General features: G+C 38.0%; 2 protein-coding genes and 1 pseudogene across 4 annotated transcripts; 2 read left to right on the top strand and 1 right to left on the bottom strand.

The window, feature by feature from the left end:
* Positions 1 to 1,517: 1,517 nt before the first annotated feature.
* On the bottom strand, positions 1,518 to 7,763 carry EXOC8 (exocyst complex component 8). 3 transcript variants are annotated; one of them, XM_077168337.1, is made up of 2 exons: positions 5,413 to 7,763; positions 1,518 to 2,012 (listed from the first exon to the last, which is right to left on the bottom strand). In XM_077168337.1, the coding sequence occupies exons 1-2, from the start codon at positions 7,210 to 7,212 to the stop codon at positions 1,929 to 1,931; spliced, it is 1,884 nt and encodes a 627-aa protein (XP_077024452.1). In that variant the 5' UTR covers positions 7,213 to 7,763; the 3' UTR covers positions 1,518 to 1,928. The 3 variants fall into 3 exon arrangements, with proteins under 3 accessions (XP_077024452.1, XP_077024451.1, XP_077024450.1); XM_077168336.1 differs by lacking the exon at positions 1,518 to 2,012 and adding an exon at positions 3,886 to 5,334 and having other exon boundaries at positions 5,413 to 7,730; XM_077168335.1 differs by lacking the exon at positions 1,518 to 2,012 and having other exon boundaries at positions 3,886 to 7,727.
* On the top strand, positions 7,339 to 18,076 carry SPRTN (SprT-like N-terminal domain). The gene is made up of 6 exons (XM_077168338.1): positions 7,339 to 7,460; positions 7,715 to 8,097; positions 9,138 to 9,237; positions 11,250 to 11,378; positions 13,985 to 14,252; positions 15,693 to 18,076. Exons 2-6 carry the CDS (start codon positions 7,877 to 7,879, stop codon positions 16,484 to 16,486), a joined length of 1,512 nt encoding a protein of 503 aa, XP_077024453.1. The 5' UTR covers positions 7,339 to 7,460; positions 7,715 to 7,876; the 3' UTR covers positions 16,487 to 18,076.
* Positions 14,367 to 14,453, top strand: LOC143643035 (U6 spliceosomal RNA; annotated as a pseudogene).
* Positions 18,077 to 21,949: the final 3,873 nt, after the last annotated feature.

Here is a 21,949-nt window from a genome sequence, read left to right on the forward strand (position 1 = left end):
ATTTTTGAAAACTCCAAAGAAACAACCAGACAACTATTAAAATACAGAAAATAATTATATAAGGCACTGGTTACGATATTTATAATTAAAATAAGTATGTTTCCTACATGATCAGAAAACACACGGGAGGTAAAGTTTCCATTCACGACAGCCTTGCAGATGAAGGAATAAACTCACCAAGAAACGCACAAGATCCACTTGAAGTACTCCAAAGGGAATATATACCCCTGGCAACGTGGGACAGGACTCCCAGGAGGCGCCAGGATCCGGCATCATCGGATTGAGAAACCTTCTTGACCAAAAGGGGAAGAGAGAAATGAGACAATATAAAACTTCAGTGGCTGAGAGATTTCAGTTAAGAGGTTATCCTGGAGGTTATTCTTATGCATTATATAGACATCCTTTTTTAGTTTATGGTGTATTGAGTGGCTAGATGGAAGTACCTGAAAGTGTTGCGCTGTGTTCCAGTAGCCTTGATTCTTGAAGACGATTATTTAACAATACAGCTTTAACAGTGTGACTGCGTGATTGTGAAAACCTTGTGTCGGATGCTCCTTTAATCCAGAGTATGGACAGATGAGTAAAAAAATATGGATCAATAAATATTTAAATAATAGAGGGGACAAAGGGTAAAATAAATTGGTAGCCTGAAATACTAGTGGTCAATGAGAGGTAAGGGCAAGGGGTATGGGATTACGAGTTTTTCCTTTTTTTTTTTCTTTTTCTGGAGTGATGCAAATGTTCTAAAAATGACCACGGTGATGATATTGTGAGCCGTTGATCGTATAGTACGGATGCACTGTATATATGTGAAGATATCGCAATTAAAATATTTTTTTTTAAAAAGATCCACCTAAAGTAAATTTTAAAATTCTGCTGAAAAAGACTTGGAAAAATGAGAGGAAGATTAAAAATCATAAATACGTCACTTCTCCCTAAGTTAATCTATAAATGCACTATGATTGCTATACAGGTCCAAAATCTTTTGAGGAGTGGTAAAGAATGCCATAAAATGATTAAATAGAGCTTGAATAAAAACATTGAGAATATGTAGGAAATTCTGAAAGAGCATAGTAATAAGACCAGCACCACCGACTGTTAAATTGTACTATAAATCTACAATAACTTAAAACAACTTCATACTGGCATAGATACAGAAAATAGTCTAAAAATGTACCAGATACACATCTAATATGAATGTGATATATTACTAAAACGGTATTTCAAAGAAAGTGGGGGAAAAGCATGGTTCAAAATCATTGTTACAACTTGCTAATTATTTTTTGGGGGGTGGGGTGGGGGTGGCGAATCGAAAAATGCAAAATTATGATGCATCCATTCGATGAGATTGAACATTATTCAACCACATGAAAACAGGTACAGCCATAGGAATAAGTCTCAAAGATATGTTTTAAAAATATTGAATCAAGTAAAAAAAAAATTAAGATGCAGAACAAAATGTATAGTATGATCCAGTTTCTGGAAAAAAAAATTGAGAAACTCAGCAGCAGTTAGGGAGTTTGGGTGAGGATGAGAACTTCAATTTTCCACTTTTGCAGAGCGTGAAGCTTTCTTAGAAAGCATATGTTACTTTTACATTTTTTCCACTTATTAAAAAAAAATCTGCAATGGCTCTGTGACAGTACTATGTCAAGTCTGAATTCTGATAGTTGATTTTCAAAACCCTTCATAATGGGCTTATAACCTCTATACAATATATTTCACAGAACTGTCCAACCTGCTTTCTGCAATCCGTTACAGCAGATCTCTTCAAGTATGTCGCACATATTCCCACTTCTGTGTTTTTGCTCATGTCGTGCTCTTCCCTTTTCTTTGCGAATCTAAATCGTGTCCATTCTTCAATGGCCAGCTCAAGTGCCAGCGTTTCCATGAGAACGTTCCCAAACCCTACTCTGGTCTCTTCCTTCTCAGTATTTCCACTGTATGGAAAGTGTACTGAAACACACAGCTTGCACTTCAACATTTGCTGAGTTTTCCCACAGTTTAAGCAACTGGAGAGAAGAAAGCATGCCTAAATTTATTTTGTACTATCCCTCCCACAATACAGACAGTGTTAGGCATAAGAATTCAATAAATACCTTTTAATCAATTTTATTTGATAATTCCCTCAGTATATATATTACTGTAAGAAAACAGAATATTGTCATTTAGTTCCTAACTATATTATCTTTTCTTCATTTTGGTACGCGTGGGTGATATAAAACCCATTTTTTCAGGGTAAATTCAAATTTAGATTATATGGAAATATCCCATTCAAGGGACTCTTAAAAAAATTCAGATCTGACTTATTTACAATTCTGACAGTATGTGGAACATGTAATTACATTAGCTAACAGCTTTCTATCTACTCCCCCATACCAATAAAAACCCACTAACCTTGGCTCTCCAAAGAATATTTCAGTAATGAAATTAGCATGAGGATAAGAATATTAAGTTGTAATCAAAGATTTCAGAGAATTAGCTATACATTGTAATATCAAGCAATTTTATTCAGTGTAAGAAAATTTTCAGGCTTTATTTTGATAAACATTTCAAAAGTCCCTCATATCACATCATATCAGTAAGCAAAATGCACATGTATATTGATTTTATATTACATATTAAGCCCTAAATTCCCAATCCTAGGTAACATACTGAGGTGCAAAATACTAGGGCCGACAATTAAACTACAGGTAGTATTTTAAACAACGTAAGTGAGGTTTCAGCACTTAAATGAAATGAGGCTTTAATCAAAGAGACTTAATTGCACAGGGTGTCTACTTTCAATAGCAACCAAACCAATTAAGTCTGTGATTTCAAGCTTAAGTGATAATGTTATGATTGAAGCAAACAAGAAATGGCAATCTCTTAATATGTACTATATTTTTGGAAAAACTATAACTGCATTCAATTTTTAGAAGTTGTTTTAGAGTTGAAAGAAACAAAAGAATCAGAGAGACAAGCTCTGACTTCACTTTGAGAAAAGCAACTTAATTGCTCTGTCTTGGCACAAAGGTACATTATAATATTGTTGATTTTTAATCAATGTCCCACACTAAACGATTCACCAAAAAAAAAAAAATTTCCTTCAGCTACAACTCTGATTAAGAAACAAATTTAACAGAAGAAAATTCTGAACTTCCAGTTTTAAAAAGCAGACAGCTTCGCGATGAAGCAAATACTTAATTACCCAAGTATACACATTTAAGTTTTTACAACATCATGCCTTAGGATAAGTTTCCATTTGAGAAGCATTATGTTCTGGACCAGCATAAAATTTTACACATATGTTTTTCATACAATATAATTGTACAGACCTTAAATGGCACAAAATCATCCTAATCACAAAATTTTATCAAATTTAAATTTCCAGTGATCTTAAAAACGAAATTATAACTTTGTTCAACTGACATCTCCAGTTATGCTTATTATCTAGAAAATCTTAAAGGTGTAGGAGAAATTGGTCAAATAAAATCTGTAACTTTGATGATTTTCATACTTTTAAATATGCATTGCTAAAAACAAAATAAAATAAAAGGCTGATCTGGCATATGAGCAATTAAGTGAAGGCATTTTATAACCCTATCCACTATTTAGAATCTATTTTAGGTTTTAAATAATTTCCAGTCTTACCATTTTTACTTGATAAAAGAAATGATCTTTTCAAGTCCATTTTTGGCATCAAAAATGGCACTTATAGACAAGAATCACAACTAGAAGTGAGGAGGAGAAATGGATCTCAGAAGAACAATAACTCTGAAAGTAGGAGGAATGTTACATAATCAATAAGCAGCAGAAGCAATGGTTTAGAAACCCTGGGAAGTCCAAATTTCTTCAGTTATTTTAGTTTTACTAAAATATCTGAAATAACAAAGATTATATTCACTTTTAAAAACAAAGCAAGGAAAATAACAAGGTGGCATGCAGTATTTCAGTAGGAGTCATAAAAAGTTCTCTTTCTCCCTTAGCTTTGAGTACATTGTCTCACCTCAGTTTTTTACTTTGTTACAAAAACAAAAACAAGTCTCTGCTCAAAGTAGTCCAAGAGAACACTATGTGATTTGCATATGATATTTTTCCATTTCCCTCTATCCAAATCTAAACCAATGTTTCAATGAAAATTTTCTCCTATTTGCACGAAATCTGTGGCACTACATAGCCCACAGTGAAATAGGGGCAGCTAAAAAGCACTGACTACTGCCAGTTTCCTCGGTGTGTCCTTTGAATTTTATTAGTACTATTATTATTGTAACATAACAAAAATGAAAACTCGAGTTGGAAATTCACACAATTCTGGAATACACTGAAAAAAATTACCTTTTCACCGTTCTTAAGATTCTCAGGTAACTAATGCTCTCAAATCAAGTAGTGTGAAGCTGCTAATTAGCAGCTGAAAATAATCATTCAAATTATACTGGAAGTGTAAGCTGAACTGTCTCATGAAGGCTTCCTCTTTTATTCTGTGAGACTGGAGGATCTAAGTCCATACACTAACCAGTTTCAGGAAAGAATTTTTTTGACTATAATTTACCCTAACATCACTTCTTCCAACTCCTGTTTTCCCCCAACTTGTTCATTCATATACTAAGGTGGGGAAGTACATGAGGCAGGGTGTTTTATATGGCATTGTACCCCGTAAGTACTTCAAGAAACCTAACATTTTAGTGAAGTGGGAAACTTTTCACAATATACTTTAAACTCTATGTATTTACAGATATTATTTCTCTGTGTTACATAACATATACTGTGAGAAAGTGTATGTTGATTCAAAGGATAACGTGAAATACTATAGTGTGGCCATAGAGAATTAGCATATTTTAAAAGGAAAGAATATTTTATGTTTTAATAATTCCATTGTTTTTGTTATTTTTGCTTAACTTCTTTTTTTCTTTTGATTTGGTATTTCTGAGAGAACATCAATTTTTAAGCTATGTTGAGGCCAATAAAGATATGCTAATGTAACGTAATATAAATATAAATAATACACAAGTAAGTTATATACATATGTATAAACAGATCCAAGCATCAGACTACTGATGTTGTACTTTCGGGATTCACACGGATGAGTCTGGATGCATTCCTCAGGTCTTGGAGTTGCTTGGCTGGTTTCCCCACACCTTCTTCAAACCTTTTCTCCACTACAGGGAGGACAGTTTCATACAGGAAGGATGCATTCTGCCTGATAAAGGCCTTCTTCTCTGGATCCTGCTCACACCGAAGACTATAATCCACATGCTGGACGGCAACCAAAATAATTTCCACCAGACTCTCCAAAAGGACCATGTGCAGCTCTGGGAAGTACAGCTTCAGCGCCTCTTCCAGAAAACCCATGGTCTGTTTGGTGAAAGCAACCACGGTGTAACTTAGGTTCACCCAACAGTCATCCCCAGTGTACTGCTCAAAATTACTTACCCCACAACTTTTCATCTCTTCTTTGAGTTTACCCAGGGCCTCTGGAGTCATCAAGTTCATTCTCCTCCACATCTCTTCAGAGTTGCGATGTTTAGTGGCTTCGATTATGATTTCTTTGTAACTGTGCAAGGCCCCTTGAATATCTTTCACGAGAAGGGCATGGATGATGAAGGTCAGGTCTAGTCCCTTATCACCCAGTAGCTGACACTGATCCTTAGCCACCTTTACACACTCAGCTGCTGTTGAGAGGCTCTCTTTGCTATCAAACACTTGCTTGCTAAAAGCATCCACAAACATGCCCATGGCTGACCGTGCCCAGACCACAAAGGCGGAGCAGCAGCCACTGTCAGTGCCTGCAAAATCTGTCTCAAACTCCCTTGCAGTCTCAAGAAGGCTGTTAAAGAAGACATGGCATAGCTTATGAATATAGAGTAAAGTGGCACCTTCGATGCGCAGCTGACGTATGGCAGTATGTACAGCTGCTGCCCTGTTTCTCAAAAACAGTTCACAAGCCTTGGTGCACTGGCCAAGCCGGATTAGTTGAGAAACTGCCCTACGAGTAGCCTTGGGACCACCTCTCAGGGAACGATCGGGAGAGAGTTCAAAAACTAATACCTCCGTGAGCTGACGAACGCGCTCATCCACTTTGGCCCTTAGTTCTTTTACAGGCGGGGGACTGGGCTTATCTTCCAGGTAGTGGTTCAATTTATCCAGCAGATCAACGGCCCCTTCGAAGTCCCTCTGGGCAATACAGACATCCAGGTCTTCAGGTAACTCCTGGATCCATTCCACTGAGAGGTCCACCCTCTCTTCCTCTACCTCCGGAACAGTTAGTTCTTCTTCTTCATCCTCCTCAAATGGGTTGCTGGCCTTGGAAGTCACTTGGGGTGGCCCTCGAGGGGCCGCTGCCTCCTCTTGCTCCCTACGTCTTTTCTCACTGAGGGCCCTCTTGGTTTCCTCCAGCACTTCCAGCCACTCCCGCTTGATTTTAGCATTTTCCGCCTGAAAGATACGGCTCTCGGGGAACATGAGCAACTTGAACATGTCCTTCATGGGTGGGTTATCCTTGACATTGACCACAGCCAGGCCATCTAGGGGATAGAGAGCGTTGTAGCGATACATTCCCCGCCGCTGCGGCAGCCAGGTGGCCACCAGCAAACAGTCGTTCATGAGAAAGCCATGCACTCGCTGCAGCTGGGCCATGTGGTCCGCCTCGTATTCCACCAGATCTCCGTTGTACACCAGGTATTGGCCCGGTGTCTCCAGCAGGTGCCGGCAGCCTTCCACCTTCTCAAGCAGGGTGGTGAGCGTGCGCTGCTTCCCTTCCTCACCCAAACTTGAACCGTCCCGGGAGGCGCCTCCCGGGGTGGGAAAAAAGCCAGCCTGGCCTCGGAGGTGGTCTCGGCTGCCCGGCCCCCCTGCTCCCTCCTCCCCTCCGGAGGCCGAGGCGGCCCCAGCGACCGCGGCGGCGGCGGCGGCGGGAAGCAGGGTAAGCGGGATGCTCTCCAGGCTGCTCTTCTGCTCGGTAAGCAGATGACTAAGTTGATACATCTCGCTCTCCAAGTAGGAGATCTCGCGGGCCGTCTCGATGAATTGCCGGTAGTTCTGGTATACGTTGCGCTTTAGGTTCTGCGCCGTCTCCTCTGCCAGCGCCTGGATGCGCTGCCGGTGCTCCTGCAGGTCCCGGTCCCCGTCCGACTGCTGCGAGAGTTGCTTCACGTACAGACTCGCCTCAAAGCCACCTGACTCCAGCTGCCGCCGCAAACGGCTTGCCCCACTGTCCGACATCGCCATGGCCATTTCCGTTCGGGTCTCAAGCAGTCACTGTCACTATCACCGCCGACACCACAATCAAGACCCACCCAATCCGGACAGAGGCCCGGGGCTGCGTAAGCCGGGCGGAAACGAGACGTGTGCGCCTGCGCCCGGGTTTGAGCTCCAAACAATGCGCCTGCGCAAGGGGGGGTGGTGGTGGCGGCACACAGACAGTGCGCCTGCGCAGAAAAGCCAGCTGTTGAGGTGCCTGCGCCGAGTCAGCTGTTGCGGAAGTGAGTGGAGGGCGGAGGCGGAGGGATATAGGTACTGCGCGGAGGTCTGTGTGACGTGAGATGTTCGAAGTTAGAGGCAAGTCCGGGGACTGGAAAGGCAAAACCAGCTTCCTGAAACCTTTCTCTGGGCCGAACCCTGAAAATCCAAGTTTTGCGCCAAGTAGGAGGTGTCATGCTAGTTGTTTTTTTTAAAAAACCCCCAAATCTTGGCTACGACGTTTGGTCCCAGCTTAACTCTCGTTCTCGTTCTAAAGCCAGTTTTCCCCGAATTCTCGCGATTGTGGCGGGATAACACGAGAGCAGCCTGGGAGCCGCTATCTCCTAGGAGTTCGACTAGGGCCCTGCGAGCATTTGTGACTCGCCGCCGAGTCTGGGAGCAGCTTCCCCCGGGTTTGTGCTTTGAGTTCCGGGCAGCGATGGACGAGGACTTAGTGTTGGCGCTACAGCTGCAGGAGGAATGGGACTTGCAGACCGCAGGGCGCGATAAGGCCCAGGAGCCCCTGTCGTTGGTGGACGCGTCGTGGGAGCTGGTGGACCCCACCCCAGATTTGCAGGCCCTGTTTGTTCAGTTCAACGATCGTTTCTTCTGGGGCCAACTGGAGGCCGTGGAGGTGAAGTGGAGCATGCGCATGACCCTGTGAGTCAGGAGCCCCTGGGTGGGCGGGTCTCGGAGGTCTGCTGCTTCGGGCCTTGGGACTCTGCTTTCTCAGCCTTGATGGTCTCGGGGCACGTTAATCGAGGGGGTCTGGTTCTGGACCAAGTAGCTCCTTAGTGTATTTGTCCCTTTCTTGCCCAGTCTCTCGCTCAAACAACGCTGTGTTACGGCTCACAATAAGGGAAATAAGAGAAAAGAACTTTTTTTTTGAAACTCACTTCGCTTGATAATAAATGAACATATTTCTGATTTGTCTTATGGTAGCGCTTTAGGATCTAGGAGGAGGGAACAACCAAAGTCTGACCCTAGTTAAAAGTGCTGAGGAAGCACAGAAGCCTCCAAAGGGTGTGTGTTGTGGGTTATCCTCTTCTCTACTCAGTAAGATACCTTCGCTAAGTAGTGATGGCATGTGTTAGAATGAAGAAGGAGTTGACATTTGTCTTTATCTGGACCCAGGGGATCTTCAGTGGCGCCCATAAAAGGATTTCTTTCTGCACTTAAGAATTGAGAAATCCACATTTGAAAGAATCATCTATTCCTGCGCATGAAAGGGGTTAACAAGTGTATGATGCAGTTTGCATATCAGCATGCATGTTTTTGAATTGTTAACAAACATAACCTACAGATAGGATATGATATCAAGTTGTGCTTAAAGTACAACTCTCCTTCATATAACCTACTATAATTTTGGAGATGTGCTACTGGAGTAGGTGTGTGCCTAATACCACCAGCGGCTGATTACAACTTGTAGGGAGTAGACTGGGAGTAGATGAACAGGATTATCTTCTTTGACCAGTTGTAGCCTGGCTAGGGTAGGGAAGCCATTTCTGTTGACTTATCTCCCTAGCTGGGGTGACGTGTAAATATCTCATAACAAAGAGAGTATACTTTCAAGAAAGACATCTGCCAGTAGAATTTTCTTAGTGTGAGCTGCCCAGGAATGTATAAGGATTTGCTCTTTCATCTGTTTCCCTTTTGGTGTGCATTTAGTGATGTAACAAATTTTTGTGGTTGTTTTCCAGGTGTGCTGGGGTATGCAGCTATGAAGGGAGAGGTGGAATGTGTTCCATTCGTCTCAGTGAACCCCTTTTAAAATTGAGACCCCGAAAGGATCTTGTAGAGGTAATCTTTGCATCCATACAATTTTTAGCTCAGTAATTTAGATATGCTTACAGTGATTTAGAGTACTGTGCATTTTTAAAAAATCACTTCTCCCTTTACTTTTTCTTTCTTTTTTTTTTTTTTGCATGGGCAGTCACTGGGAATCGAACCTGGGTCTCTGACATGGCAGGCAAGAACTCTGCCTGCTGAGCCACCATGGCCCACCCTTCCCTTTATATTTTTATCTGTGGGTTAAATAATAATAGTAGTTGCCTTATATTTTGTATAGTGCTTCAGAGCTATAAAAGGCTTTCAGATATATTATCCCACTTGATCTTTACAGCAATCCTTTTGATGTTCAGTGTATGTTATCCTCATTTTTATAAATGAGGAAATTAAAGTTCAGAGAATTAAGTGATTAAGTTACATAATTAGAAGCACAAGGGAAAAAAAGCTTAGGAACAAAGTTTTCCTGCTTTGACATGCACATTTTATTCAACTGCCACAGTGTTGTCATCCCAGGACACTTAACTGAACTAGCAGCACAAAGTATAGAAATAGTTGTTTAACATTATTATGAAAAGTTGAGAAACTTTTGAAATGTAGAATGGGTCTTGATAGAGTGACTTGAAAAATCAAGTTCGTTTTGAGAGAGACAACTGATAACTTAAAAAGAGATATTTTTATGATGACCAACTTAAAATCTTTGATTCTCCTATTTTTCTGTTCAGCATAATTTTATAAGACTAAAAATTTAATTAAATTAATGCCAGCCTAGTTCTTCTGATGAAACTTCTTTGTTTAATAAAAGAGGATTATAAAAATGCTACACTTTTGAAGACTTTTGTGATTTTCATTAAGAAGTGGTATGCATAATGAGTTTTTTTATTTTAAAATTTTACGTGATTCATTTTATGTGGTTCAGAACTCTAGTAAGTTATACACAGAAATCTTGTTCTCTTGTCGTCCTCCCAATTTGACCTTCCCACCCACTATAGGGAACTGTTGGTACTAGTTTCATATTTTTTCCTTGTTCTGTTTTGCAAATATTTATATTCACTTCTTCCCTGTCTCTGCCACACTGCACACTTACACAAAATGTGTTATGTACGCTCTTAACATTCTTTGCCTTTTTCATAGCCATCATTTTCTTTCTTTTTTATACCTACACAGAATTCTGTGATGTGGATATTCCATAGTACAGTCAGCCAGTCCCCGCTTTCTAAACGCTTAGAATATATCCAGTCTTTTGTCATTATGAATAATGCCAAAATGAATACACCTTGTACAAATGATCTTTCATATCAATTTAGGTATCACTGGGCCAAAGTATGCATGAATTTTAAATTTTGTCAGATGTTACCAAGTTCTTTTTAGGGGTTGTAGCATTTTGAACTCCCACCAGTGATATATGGGAATGTTTATTTTCCCATAGCATTACTAACAGTGTCAAACTTTAGTAGCTTTAATCAGTCTTGATAAGCAAGAAATGGTATCCTATAGTAGTATTAATTTGCATTTCTCTTATGAGTTTGAACATCTTTTGATATTTATGTGTCATTTATATTTCTTTTTCTGTGAACTATCCATGATCTTCGCCAATTTTAAAGTTGGGTTGTTGGTCATTTCCCTTTTGACTTTAGCTCTTTATGTAATAGGATATTAATAGTCTGACTCAGTTACACATATGTTTTTTTTACTCTCCTTATGATTTTTTTCCCCATATGAAATTTTAAAGTTTTTGTGTAGTTGAGTTCATCAGATTTTTATTCTGGATTTTGATTAAGAATTTAAAAGGCCTTTTTGGAACAGAGAGTCTTAACCTGTGTTCTGCAGAGCTTTGGATATCATTTGCAAAGTTTTGTAAATGTATGTGTATGTAATTTTTCTGGCAAGATGGTTCATGACTTTTATGTTTCTGAAAGGAGCCTGTGATTCAGATAAAATTAAGACCTCCAGGTAGAATAAGAAAATGCAGATATACATTTTTATTTTAAAAGTGCCGTTTCAAATTCTTTTGTTTTCTGTTTCAGACCCTCTTGCATGAAATGATACATGCTTACTTATTTGTCACTAATAATGATAAGGACCGGGAAGGGCATGGTCCAGAGTTTTGTAAACATATGCATCGCATCAACCGCCTGACAGGAGCCAATATAACGGTATATTAAGACATACTTAATGATACTTTGTATTTATTTCTTGAGATAACTCGTGGGATTTAATTAAAAATAGAAAATTGGTAGTACCAAACATCTTTGACCATTTTCACCTGCAAACTAGAGGCTTGGAGAAGCTGATTGACTTATCTAGGACCCCAGAATCGAATGGCAGCAAAGCCAGAATTTTATCTGAGGCCTCTGACATCATCCAGGTTAACATCTTACATGTAGTTAATTTAGGCTTGTAATTATGTCTAATTACATAAGCTTGAACTATGTCAATTGTCTCTTAACTTTGTTTACTTATTATGGTCTCCTTCAAACCATCCTATATTCTCCCATTTCATATGTCAGTCTTTTCGTCAGAAGCCTTCTTTGATTCCACATTGACGATGGAATTAAGAACAAACATCTCAGCATAGTATTATAGGAGGCAGCGTTAGCCTGGGGTTAAAGAAGCATGAGGAAGCAGATTGCCTATGTTCAAATCCTAGATCCACCAGTTACTAACCTAACTCTTCTGTGCCTCATTTAACTCACTTTTAAAATGGGGATAACAATACCTATCTATTGGTTCCTTATGAGAACTAAAGGAACATTTTAGCACACTTTGAGCACTAATTAAATAGTAGTTGTTTTTATTATTAGTTTTAATTTTATAAGATAATCTTATTGTTTCTTTTTTCCCACCTCTCACAACTCCCCTGCGTGTGTTCTATGTTCCTGTCTAACTGAACTTTTTACCTCCATGCCTTTCCTCATATATCCCATTTCTTCTGTTTTCTGTCCAAATGCCCTTTTTCTTTCCAATTGGATATGACTTCGCCCTCCTTTGAATTTCCTAGCAGATGTTTAACCTCTTGCAATTCTGTATTCTACTTGCATATCTCTGAAGTCTAGTCTTTTTTTTTGAAGCAAGATGTATAATTTAGTATCCTTACAAGAGTTTAACAAATACAGAGTTGAATGGGGCCAAATAGAATTATTAATTTCTACATGATTATATTCTGTAGTGTAATTGGGTATGTGCTTCCATCGAAAGGCAATAAAATGTAAAGTACTCACCCTCCATTTATTACTCTTTTCTTTAATATTCTGGATTTAATTATTGGATGCACAGTTACTTCAATATCAGAAAAGTGGCCTGCATTAAAAATAATCAGACATAAAATCCAGATTAGCAAAAAAAATTATGATGTGTAAAAATTTTGTAGTTTCTTCATCAGAATTTATGCTTTAATCAAATCCCTTGTGTACTTCCTACTGTTCAGTTGGGAGAGGATAGATTCTTTTATCTTGGTTGTGTGTGTGTTTTATTTAGGGGAGGTTTTATGCAGTGAATACCCCTTGCTTTTACAGGTTGCATCCTGTTATAACGAACTCCACAGGGTATCCAGTTTCACATTGTAGAGCAATTTTATTTTAGTGACTACATTGTTTGGTGTCACATTTCCAAGCCACAAAACAAATCCAATTCCCTGTCCTTTTTTTGCCCTTGAATTATTAAGCCAGTTATGAACATAAGTAGAGAGGGCAGGATCTCATGCCTCTTTGGCCCCAAACCTTTTTCCTTCATTCTTTTTAGCATCTAATGGAAAGTCCATTATTTGCATGCTTGCCAAGTAATAGAAATGTTTTGTTTGTGATGGAGAGATAGTTAATGAAGAACCATCATCTGTTCTAGGTGCTCTTTGTCTTATACAAATAGTAATGTTCCATTGAGGGGAGAAGAAAAAGGTCATTTGAAAGTAGCTATGTTTAAGTGGTGCTCTGTGATCCTCAGGGTCACCATAATGGGACGCTGGCCCTCCCTTTGTTGGAAAAACTCTTTGTTTATCTGTTGCTGCTTAGCTTCTAGGTAAGATTTCATTAGAAGGGTTAAAAAAGCATCCTGCTTAAAGGTTGAAAAGCTTCCTTACAAAGAATTGTATTTGACTCAGCAAATGAAGCTTTTCATTCACTCAGTCAGCAGATCCTTATTGAGCATCTTCACTATGCCAAGCACTGTATTAGCCATTAAGGAGACAAAGATGAATGAATCCTGGGGAGCTTTTCAGTCTGGTAAGAGAAACACATTTATGAACAGATAAAATGTTTACTAATTAGGGTTGTTACAGAGACAAGAACATTTGCATTGTTGGGGTTATAGTTATAGGAAATAGTTTAGTCCTTTAGAGCCCTTTGGTATTATTTTTTATAGGGAAGATTTCAGTATAGCAATGCAAATGATTCTTATTTATTATGGTGTTATATAAAATTTGTCTTTATCCTAATTTTTGATCACTTTAAATTTGGTTTTTGTAACTGTTAGCATTCATAGATTTTTTTATCTTGATTTTTTTTTTAAGTTTTTGTCTTCTAATGTCATATTTTTTTACCTTTACATAATTTAAGAGATATTAACAGCTGCTGTTTCCCATTCATATGAAGCTTTGGAAGAAGCTAAATATAGTTGCTGTCTTTTATCCAGAATACTTTTTGAGAAAGTTCTAGGAAATGGGAAAGTTTTAAAAAAAAAAAAACCAACAAAAAGGCTGCTCATATAAAGTGTTTTATTTAAATTGTTAATCTGCTTACTGAATGTTAAAACTGTTCTGTCAACTCAGGTATACCATACTTTTCATGATGAAGTGGATGAATATCGTCGACACTGGTGGCGCTGCAATGGACCCTGTCAATACAAAACACCTTATTTTGGCTATGTAAAACGTGCTACTAACAGAGCACCTTCTGCTCATGACTACTGGTGGGCTGAGCACCAGAAAACTTGTGGAGGCACTTACATAAAAATCAAGGAACCAGAGAACTATGCAAAAAAAGGCAAAGGAAAGACAAAACTAGGAAAGCACCCATTATCAGCAACAGAGAATAAAGGTACTTTGATGTATATTCTTGCAACTTTTTCATGACATAGCTGTTAAATTTGAAGACAGTACTATTTTTTAGGGAGCTGCTATTAAAGCAGCTATTAAGAAAGAGTGAAGATGGGTGCTTGTTTCAGAACGATGCAGAGAAGATTAGCATGGCCCTTGTTGCGAGGATGACATGCAAGTTCCTGAAGTGTCCTGTATTTTTATTAATGAAAGGTCTTAGGTCAGCCCAGAATTAACCCACCCCAAATCATCTTGAAACCAAAACTGGATCTAACCAAAATGGACCTGTATGACATGAGCAGTAGCTCATAATTTAATGTACAAGTCACCTATACCTCTCCGCCATTTTCTTACACGGATTCTGTGACTAAGCATGTAATCAATCTGCACATGCTCAATAATCAGATCCCCTCTAATTACAGCTTCTGAGGCCGCTGTGTTCATTATCCTAAACCCTGCCCATTTTTTTCTCTAATAAAACTATCAGAACTACTGGAGTGCAAGGAGGCAGATTTTGGGCCACTGGCCATCTGCTCTCCTACTACACGCCTAGTAAAACTCTCTCTTTGAAAAAAAAAATAAATGTGGGTTTTAGTGTAGAAATTTTCAAGTGTGGATTTAAGAAAAAATCCTATTGTACATGAAATGATGGTAGGAAAATATACTTTTCTCTGTAAATAAATGATAAAAGTAGAATTAGTTTCCAGTGATAATATTTAAGGTGAGGTTCCTTTCCCTGTTTTCACTTTCACTGAGTTAATGGGAAACAGAAGGCAAAAAGATTGTCAAAATAAAAACATAATTCAAATAACAATACCCGGAATGTAAGTCCTAACCACACCCCTTCCTATCGGTTGGATTCTGTCCAAGTGACTTCTGCTATTGATGTATGTATTTTTGTTGGGAGAAGAATGGGAAAAGGATATGACATTTGTCAGTGCTTCATCTTTAAGATTTATCCCTTTCCCATGAAGTTCAGTTACTGCCTTTTCAGGAGGTAACCAGGTTACTGAAGTTGATTCTTCTTCCCTTGTGAACTTATTGGTTTGACGTCATATGATCCAGGAAAATAAGTTCTGTTTTTCCAATCTAATATGCTAAATAAGTCACAGAGCTTTCAAAAAATCTTTCTGGAGATAGTGTATCAGTTTTCTGAGTGGGAGGAAAGATATGAATGTGGTAGAGATTTTTTCCATTTGAAACTAAAAGATACTAAACTGTTTCTAAAGTAAAAAATTTTTGCTTTTGGTCTTTGGCATGATAAAACTTCTTATCTAAATATGAGATTATTTTATACTGGAGCTCTGACTTCTGAAAATTGTTCACTGATTAATAAGTAGTTAGTACATGGATTTCAGTTAGAATAAAATAGCATTTTGAAAGAGTTACTATTTGCTACTGTATTGAGTCAAGAAAAAAATCTTATTTGCTTGTTTTGCAGATAAACCAAGCAGAGGTGAGACACAGCTATTAATCCCTTTTAGCGGGAAAGGATATGTTCTAGGAGATACAAGCAATGTGCCTTCATCTGGGAAATTTATCCCCTCACATGCCATTAATAAAACACAAGATCTTTTAAATCAAGACCATTCAACAACTCCTCTAAGACCAAATTCTAAAACTGAGGTGAAATTTGAACAGAATGGGTCAAGTAAAAAAACTTCTCATCTGGTCTCCCCTGTTCTTAATACCAGTCACCAAAATGTTCTAAGCAACTACTTTCCTAGAGTATCAGTTGCAAACCAAAAGGCTTTCAGGAGTGTGAACGGATCTCCAACAGAAAATGTAACAACCGGTGATATCACTAAAAACTCAATCCCTTTTAGTTCTCAGAGAAGGGTTTCATCTTCTAAGATACCTCTAAGAAATTCTTTAAAAGCAATGGAATCGACATCGACGACTGCATCCCAGGAGATGAGTGGGTCTGAAGATACATTGCCAAATAAACGACCCAGGCAGGATATGAGTGGGTCTGATGGGTCTGAAGATAAATTGCCAAATAAACGACCCAGGCTAGAAGACAAGACTGTTTTTGCCAATTTTTTTATCAAGGAAGAGCCAATGCAGAGTGGTAGCAATGATCCACAATATAGTTCATTTCCTGCAACCTCTACTCAAAATTCTAGCAGTTTATCCAGCCAGAACAAAATGGTTAATTGTCCTGTTTGTGAGAATGAAGTTTTGGAGTCTCAGATTAATGAGCACTTGGACTGGTGCCTCACAGTCAAAAACTGAAAACATCTTTGAAAAATGAATGGAACTCACCTACCATCTGTAGGTTGTAACCTACTAAGATCTGTAGGTTATAATGTTATCACAGTCATTAGAAAGTGTTATATATTTGAGACTAAGTAAAAAAAAAGTCTCAGAATACTGTATTCACTCCTGCCTTATATAAAGTGTAGCCCAGGGTTGTTTTACCTCTTTATTTATTATTTTTTCGGTTTTTATTCTTTCTTGTCCTTAAAGGTTTTTAAATATGTTCGTCTTTTTAATTTATGTACGTTATCTCCTCAAAACATTACTGTGATGAATCCTGTCATGTATTGGGTTAAAGTGAATATCTCTTTATAAAATCTCATTCCCAGAACAAATGTTAATTTTCATAGTATCAGGGTGACCCAAAACACAGTCTTAGTTGTTTTAGGGTACTCAACTTTTCCCAAAAAATCTTGACAGAAAATATATTTTCTAAATTTTAAGGAATTTTATTTCTCTGTTCCATTTTTTACTGAAAAGTGGCAGCAGATTTCAGGTTAAAGTAGATGAGGAAATTTCTGTTGATATATTACTGGTAACATAGTCACTGTAATCCTGTAGGTCAGATCTTAAACTGAGTTTAGTTGTTTTCTCAAAAGTTGGCAAATTGGGTGGTTAAAACTCAGCACTGATTAGTATAACTGGTATATTTAATATAGAAAAGATGCCTAATTTATGTAACATTGGAAAGTTATCTGGAAACTGTATTATGAACCTTAAACCAAATTCCTGTTGTGATAAAAGGAATACCATTTGTGCATTTCAAAAATATAATTCTTTTTTAAAATGTTCTTTTCCATATAACTCTGAAGATACTTTATTAGCTTTTTTTTTCTGTCTGCCAGCTCCACCTCCGGCATGTTGGCATATTCCCAAGACCTTAGTTGCTCACATGTTTCATTTTACGTTATTGTGATATAACTTGTACATGCTGTAAGGTGCACACATGTTACGTGTACAGATAGAGTAACTTTTACAGTGTTCACCTGCGTGACTACTACCGAGGGTGTTACCTCCCTCGCAGGTGCCTCTTTCCAGTCAGTACCCACCACCACCAAAGGGAAGCACGATTTTGATCTCTAGGACCATAAATGAGTTAAGCATGTTTTTGAACTTCATGAAGTAGAATTTTCTCCTAAGTGTAGTAGAAGTTTCTGATTTTTCATTGCTCTGTAATATTTCTGTGTACATGAATTTATTCATCCATTCTGTTAATGGACATTTGAATTGTTTGCAGTTTGAGACTATAACAAACAGTGCTGCTGAGAACATTCTCGTAATGTTGTTTGCGGGGGGAAGGGGCAAAAGTATTCATTTCTGTTGGGTATAAACCCAATAACGGAATTGCTGGGTTGTAGGAGATATTTATGTTTAGTTTTAGTAAATACTGCCAGTTTACACTCCTACCAGCAATGTTCAGTATTTTAATTCTGTTTTCAGTACTTTTAATTGATTCTAGCTTATCTTGTTGGGTGTTCACAAGTTTTGATATTTTTTAAACGTGAAGTTTAAAAATTTTTTAAACATGAAGTTTAAAAATGGTATTTAATAAATATTTATTTATAGATAAATGGCTTTTTAAATGTGTGTTATGTTGTATATACGTAGTTTTACTTCCATGGAGGATAATTTTCTCTAATTCAGTTAAACAAATTATGTGTAGTTCAACCTTTTTTGAGCACAAAACTGCAACAAAACTGGGGGCAGTGAAGGTAAGACAGTCCATTCCTCAAGGAACTTGTTATAGCCTTGTTGAGGAGTGGGACAAAAGCAGGTGGTTAATTAAATATCATTTGGTAAGTGCTCTGCTAGGGTTTCTACTTAGTGCTTTTCGAATTCAACTGAGAACAGTTAGCATAGTCTAGGGCTTCAGGGGATGTTTCTTGGAGGAGAAAACATCCAAGTTGAATCTTCCAGGGTGAGTAGAGTTAACTTGGTATAGAAGGGTGGAAAGGGTGTTGCAAAGAAAAGTGATACGAAAAGGCACCAAAAAGGTATGTACTGGGGGAACGATAAAGCTGATGAATAGAGTATAAAATGGCAAAAGAATTAAGATTGCGAAGAGGATATACCTAGCTAAGAATTTTGAGGGCAGAGATCGTATTATTATATTCTTCACTGTATGTCCAGTTTGTATAGTGCCTGAGGATAAGTGTGTTGACTGGAGTGTGGGGTAGTGCAGTGGGGCTCGTAAAGGTTTTCAAACCAGGCAAGAAGATGTTTAGATGAGCTTTGGTTGATTATTCTGGGGACAGGATACATTTCTAGGAGGAACAAGGGCAGTGGCAGGGATGGAGAGTAGAGGATGGGTTGAGAAATATTTAGGTGGTGAAATCAGGAGGAGATGGTGGTTATTTCTAGGGGATGATGGGAATATTTGTTAGCTGCTTAAAATGGAAAATTTTAAGTTGGGATTAAATAAGCCTTTACTTCATGAAAAAAAACTTGAGAGGCCTTACCCAATCAAGATGCTAAAATTGGTGGATCTTGGTATCTGGGGATGGGGTAGGTTGGAGTTCTCTGAATGTTTTTTTCGTTTTTTTTTTTTTTGGTGGGGAGTGCATGGTTCCAGGAATCGAAGCCAGGTCTCTTGCCTGGAAGGCCATTATTCTACCACTGAATCACCTGTGCACCTATGAATGCGGGCTATTTTAAACCCCATTGTATTATTTTTGCAACTGTTTGAAGTTATTTCAAAATTAAAAGTTTAAGAAAACTTTTGAGAAAACATGCCAAGTATTCTGTTCTCCCCCATACCTAAGTCATCTCTATTATATCAAAGGAATAGTTTTTTCTTCTTTTGGTTTGGTTTACATTTTCCCTTTTAAAGCAAATTCCTACCTTAACAGCAGAGCTGGTAATTCCAATTCAACCTTTAAATGATTATCCTCATTTTGGGGAGAAGTGTTGAGGGGGGAAAGAGGGTTAGACTATTTCTATAAAAACTCAGGTGTTTTTAAAAGTTAAGGTTACACATTATCAAAATAACTTTTTAAAGTTAGAAAGTTTTTTTCTTTTTTTTTGCTAGCGTAGAGTATAAGTGTACATCTAAAATGGAAATTCTAAGGTGACGGGGAAAATACCATGACAAAAAACTTCGTAATACCCATTTATCTCATTGTCTCAAAACCCTGAGATTATATTTGTTCTAGTTTGCTAGCTGCTGGAATGCAACACACCAGAGACGGACTGGCTTTTAATAAAAGGGGATTTGTTTTGTTAGTTCTTCAGAGGAAAGGCAGCTAACTTTCAACTGAGGTTCTTTCTTACATGAGAAGGCACAGGGCGATCTCTGCTGGCCTTCTCTCCAGGCCTCTGGGTTCCAACAATTTTCCCTGGGTGATTTCTTTCTGCATCTCCAAAGGCCTGGGCTGAGCTGCTAGTGCTGAGGTGAGGTATGCTGAGCTGTTTGGGTGTTGAGCTGCGTTGACCTCTCATGTAAGCACCAGCCAATTAAATCAAACATCATTCATTGCAGCAGGCACGCCTCCTAGCCAACCACAGATGCAATCAGCAACAGATGAAGTTCGCATACCATTGGCTCATGTCCACAGCAACAGAACTAGGTGCCTTCACCTGGCCAAGTTGACACCTGAACCTAACTACCACAATATTATTTTCAAAATTTCAGGATTTAAAATGTAAATTAAAAGTGAAACAGCTGAAGTATCTTCCTGAAAACTAGTATCTGGCTGGGGTCACAAAACTGAACACTTGATAATTTGTTTATTCTATTACTTATTGAGGGGCCAATAGTTTCCTTTTATTATCTCCATTTTTTGACCTTGGAGCTATTTGTTGCCTTTTTAGCAATTTGTTGTTGATTAGCAGCTTATCCACTAAGTGAAGTAAAACACTAATATGACCATTATTACAAAGTAAATTGATTAAGGAGTTGAAATTAGAAAAGGATAAGATGTGATTAGCTCTGGCATCTTTTGAAAATATGATTACTTCTGAGTTCTCACATATAGTTTGAAATGAAAAGAGATTTGAAGATCCTAAGTGACTGGAACCATATCATTAAAAATTTGCCGTGTTGTATACTGTAGCACGGAATCAAGAGGCTGTTTGCGTTCTTCCATCTTGGTGTTAAAACTACCAAGTTTATCCTCATATTGGTCGACACTAGGTGGTGCTTTTGATACGCTAAACTTCTCAGGGTGAGGGGGTGGAGGGGAGCAAAATTAAGCCAAAGGGACAAGAGAAAAACTTGCCAAAAACTGAAATTGCCAGTTCTGATTCATGGAAAGGAAAGAACAGGTTACGGTGCAACAAAGCAGGTGAAAAATGTGTGCTTGCTCAAACAAGCAAGGGCTGATCCACAGGGCACCCTAACCTCTCTAAAATGATTTTCATCTCACTTTTTACACTGAACACCTCCATCTTTTACCGCAAGAAACCAGTACCCAAATCTGGCAAAACATGGGGCACCACAGAGAGGCTTCCAGACAAGGCAAGACCTTTACTTTTCTACTATTTTTAAAATTATAGTACTACTCCTTTGAATGTATCTAACACTTACCTCTGATCTACCTCATCGAGATTAGCATGAAAGCTTCCTAGGACACAAGTTATGTCTTCACCCCTACATGAGAGGTCTTAATCTAACCAACAATTTTTAAATTCTTGGTGTTGAGCGAATGTAATGGCTAGGCATTTCTCAAGTCTGAGTGTTTTATGCCTTTGCAAAAACGCTTTAGAATACTGATTCTTCTCCATACGTCTCTGAAGAAACAAAGGTTACATGTATTTTCAAGCTAGAATAGTTTTAAGTCCCACATAATTTCCAGGCCGTAAGCATTCCTTGCAAACTATACAGATATCTAGAGTTACATAAAAGAACCTGGGAAAGTAATTGGCTTTTACAAAAATCTCCTCAAAGAATTCCTTCATGAATTTGAATACATTTAAAGTAATTCAATAGATTATAAATGTGTGTAGACACAAACATAACACACACACATACATGATTTATACATGTTTCACATAACTCATAAAGTAAGATACTCTGTAGGGTTGACAAGAGGAGAATGGAGTCTAGTTTTTCTTAACAGCATATCTGTGAGCATTATCTGTACTGTTGCATGCATTTGTAGGTTGTTCATTCTCATTGCTGCACAATTTCATTGTTTAAAAGTATATAATTCGTGTGTGTGAATCTACTAATGTAACCCTTGAAAACTATTTTGTGTGTCCTTTTGGCTGTTTTCCTACTTTTTTCCGAAGTCCTTCATTATATTTTCAGTTGAATCCATTCTTCCTTGTGTACTTTGTAGTTTAAATCTTTGTGTGTGTGTGAAAATAACATATTTACAAAAACTCAATAAATTTCAAAGTACATCTCAACAATGAGTTGTAGAATAGATTTCAGAGTTTTGTATAGGCTACAATCCCATAATTAAAAATTTTTACTTCTAGCTGCTCTAAGATACTGGA

This window comes from Tamandua tetradactyla, chromosome 7 (assembly GCF_023851605.1).
Source record: "Tamandua tetradactyla isolate mTamTet1 chromosome 7, mTamTet1.pri, whole genome shotgun sequence".
In the NCBI taxonomy this organism is placed as follows: domain Eukaryota; kingdom Metazoa; phylum Chordata; class Mammalia; order Pilosa; family Myrmecophagidae; genus Tamandua; species Tamandua tetradactyla.